Source organism: Chrysochloris asiatica, unplaced genomic scaffold, assembly GCF_000296735.1.
Source record: "Chrysochloris asiatica unplaced genomic scaffold, ChrAsi1.0 scaffold00140, whole genome shotgun sequence".
NCBI lineage: Eukaryota > Metazoa > Chordata > Mammalia > Afrosoricida > Chrysochloridae > Chrysochloris > Chrysochloris asiatica.
This window is the reverse complement of record NW_006408658.1, coordinates 4160190-4162183: the sequence shown is the minus strand read 5'-3', so window position 1 is coordinate 4162183 and position 1994 is coordinate 4160190. Positions and strand designations below refer to the sequence as shown.

Below are 1994 nucleotides of genomic sequence, written 5' to 3'. Positions count from 1 at the left end.
ACTTTCTCTAACACATCATCTTGAGAGCCAGAGGATAGCATGGAGTTTAGGAACAGTTCTCTTCACTATTCTCCTGATGTCTTCAAAATTAGCATACCAGACAATGGAGATCCTAAACCCAAAACTCGTGGTGCATCCTAGATCACTTTTCCCTTCTTGTTTCATGAATTAAGAACTTCACTTTCAAACTTTATGTTCTCTTCTAAAAGCAAAGCAGGTCATACTCAATATTCTGGCTGTTCTATATGCATACTCATTTCTCAGTCAAATACTTCTTTTTTCTTAATGCTCATAATGACTTGTAGAGATCAGTGGATTTTGAAAAACTTGGATGGGATCCAGTGACTCTTGTAATTCAGATGATATGATGAAATTTTTTCAAACACACATGCAGATCTTTAAAATCTCAGTATAATAAGGTTAGTACAAAGAGTCACAGTCGATATCTTCAATCTAGAAAATTTTAAGCAATTAAAAAATTGCAATAAATTAAGATAGTTTATTTATAAAAAGAATATCTATGAGGAAGTGAGGAGAAAGAACTGAATAAAAATTGCATTTGAAAATTAAATTCCTGATTTGTATTTATGATGATATTATTTTCATTATTATTTCAGTAACAATCATAGCATTATTGGAAGTATATTGTATTCTTACTACTCCATATACAATAAGTTGACATGGGAAATATTTAATTCTTGCCAGATACGCTAATGAAATTACTATGGAGATGAAATTGAATTGTGAATAATAAAATTTCCCATGAGATTCCCTTTTTCTGTACCTATTTGCAAGTCAGGACTCTAAATCTTCATACAATATTGAAGGACAGAGGTAACCTGACATGGAATGTGAGGAGGGACAGAAGTCAGCAGGTAAATATCGACAGAACAATTTCCAGGTCCCTCTCATTATCTAACCTATCGCTTTTACGTGTTTCATTCCAGGTTGAATCCCTAGCACCTGCCTAAACCAAGGTCTACAGATTCTTGACAAAGAAAAAAAAAAATGTTCAACATCAGTCAGTTCACCCCAAAATATTTTTTACTCACTGGTTTCCCAGGTCTGGAGGCTCTGTATCCCTGGTTCATACTCCCATTCTGTTCCACATATCTTGTGGCTCTTGTGGGCAACAGCCTCATCTTAACAGTAATCAAGAAAACCACCTCTCTCCACCAGCCAATGTACCTCTTCCTAGCTATGCTGGCCTTTGCTGAGCTTGGTGTCTCAGCCTCAACACTGCCCACTGTGCTAAGCATCTTCCTTTTTCGTGCCAATGAGATCAACTTTGAAGCCTGCCTTCTGCAGATGTTCTTCATACATTCCTTTTCTATCATGGAATCGGGAGTTCTACTGGCTATGTCTGTGGACCGTTTTGTGGCCATCTACAACCCACTACGATATACAACTATCTTGACCTTGCCCCGTATTGCTGGCACTGGAGCTGCCCTTGGACTGAAGAGTGTGATGCTAATGTTCCCATTGCCCTTTCTACTGAAGCGTTTGCCCTTCTGTGGCCATAATACCCTCTCCCACTCTTATTGTCTGCACTCAGATCTGATTCAGCTACCCTGTGGAGACACTCGTCCCAACAGCATTCTGGGGCTCTGCATTGTCACTTCCACTTTTGGGCTGGACTTTCTGCTCATTGTGGTCTCTTATGTGTTGATTCTCCACACAGTGCTGGGCATTACCTCTGGAGAAGGGCGGCGGAAGGCCCTCAATACGTGTGTGTCTCATATCTCTGCAGTGCTTGTGTATTATGTGCCTATGATTAGTGTGGCTCTGGTACATCGATTCATGAAACATGCTGCACCTGCTGTCCGCCTACTCCTAGCCAATGTCTACCTTCTGGTGCCTCCTGTACTCAATCCCATCATCTACAGCATTAAGACCAAACAGATTCGCCAGGGGTTGCTACAACTCTTCCTTCATAGAAAATATTAAGGGGGTTAAAGCAGAGGCGGTAGTTTCTCAAAAGTCAGTCAGTTTCA

At 40.1% G+C, this 1994-nt stretch overlaps 1 protein-coding gene across 1 annotated transcript; it reads left to right on the top strand.

The window, feature by feature from the left end:
- Positions 1–1008: 1008 nt before the first annotated feature.
- On the top strand, positions 1009–1947 carry LOC102818429 (olfactory receptor 51I2-like). The gene has a single exon (XM_006870221.1). The coding sequence runs from the start codon at positions 1009–1011 to the stop codon at positions 1945–1947; it is 939 nt and encodes a 312-aa protein (XP_006870283.1).
- The last annotated feature ends 47 nt before the right edge of the window (positions 1948–1994 follow it).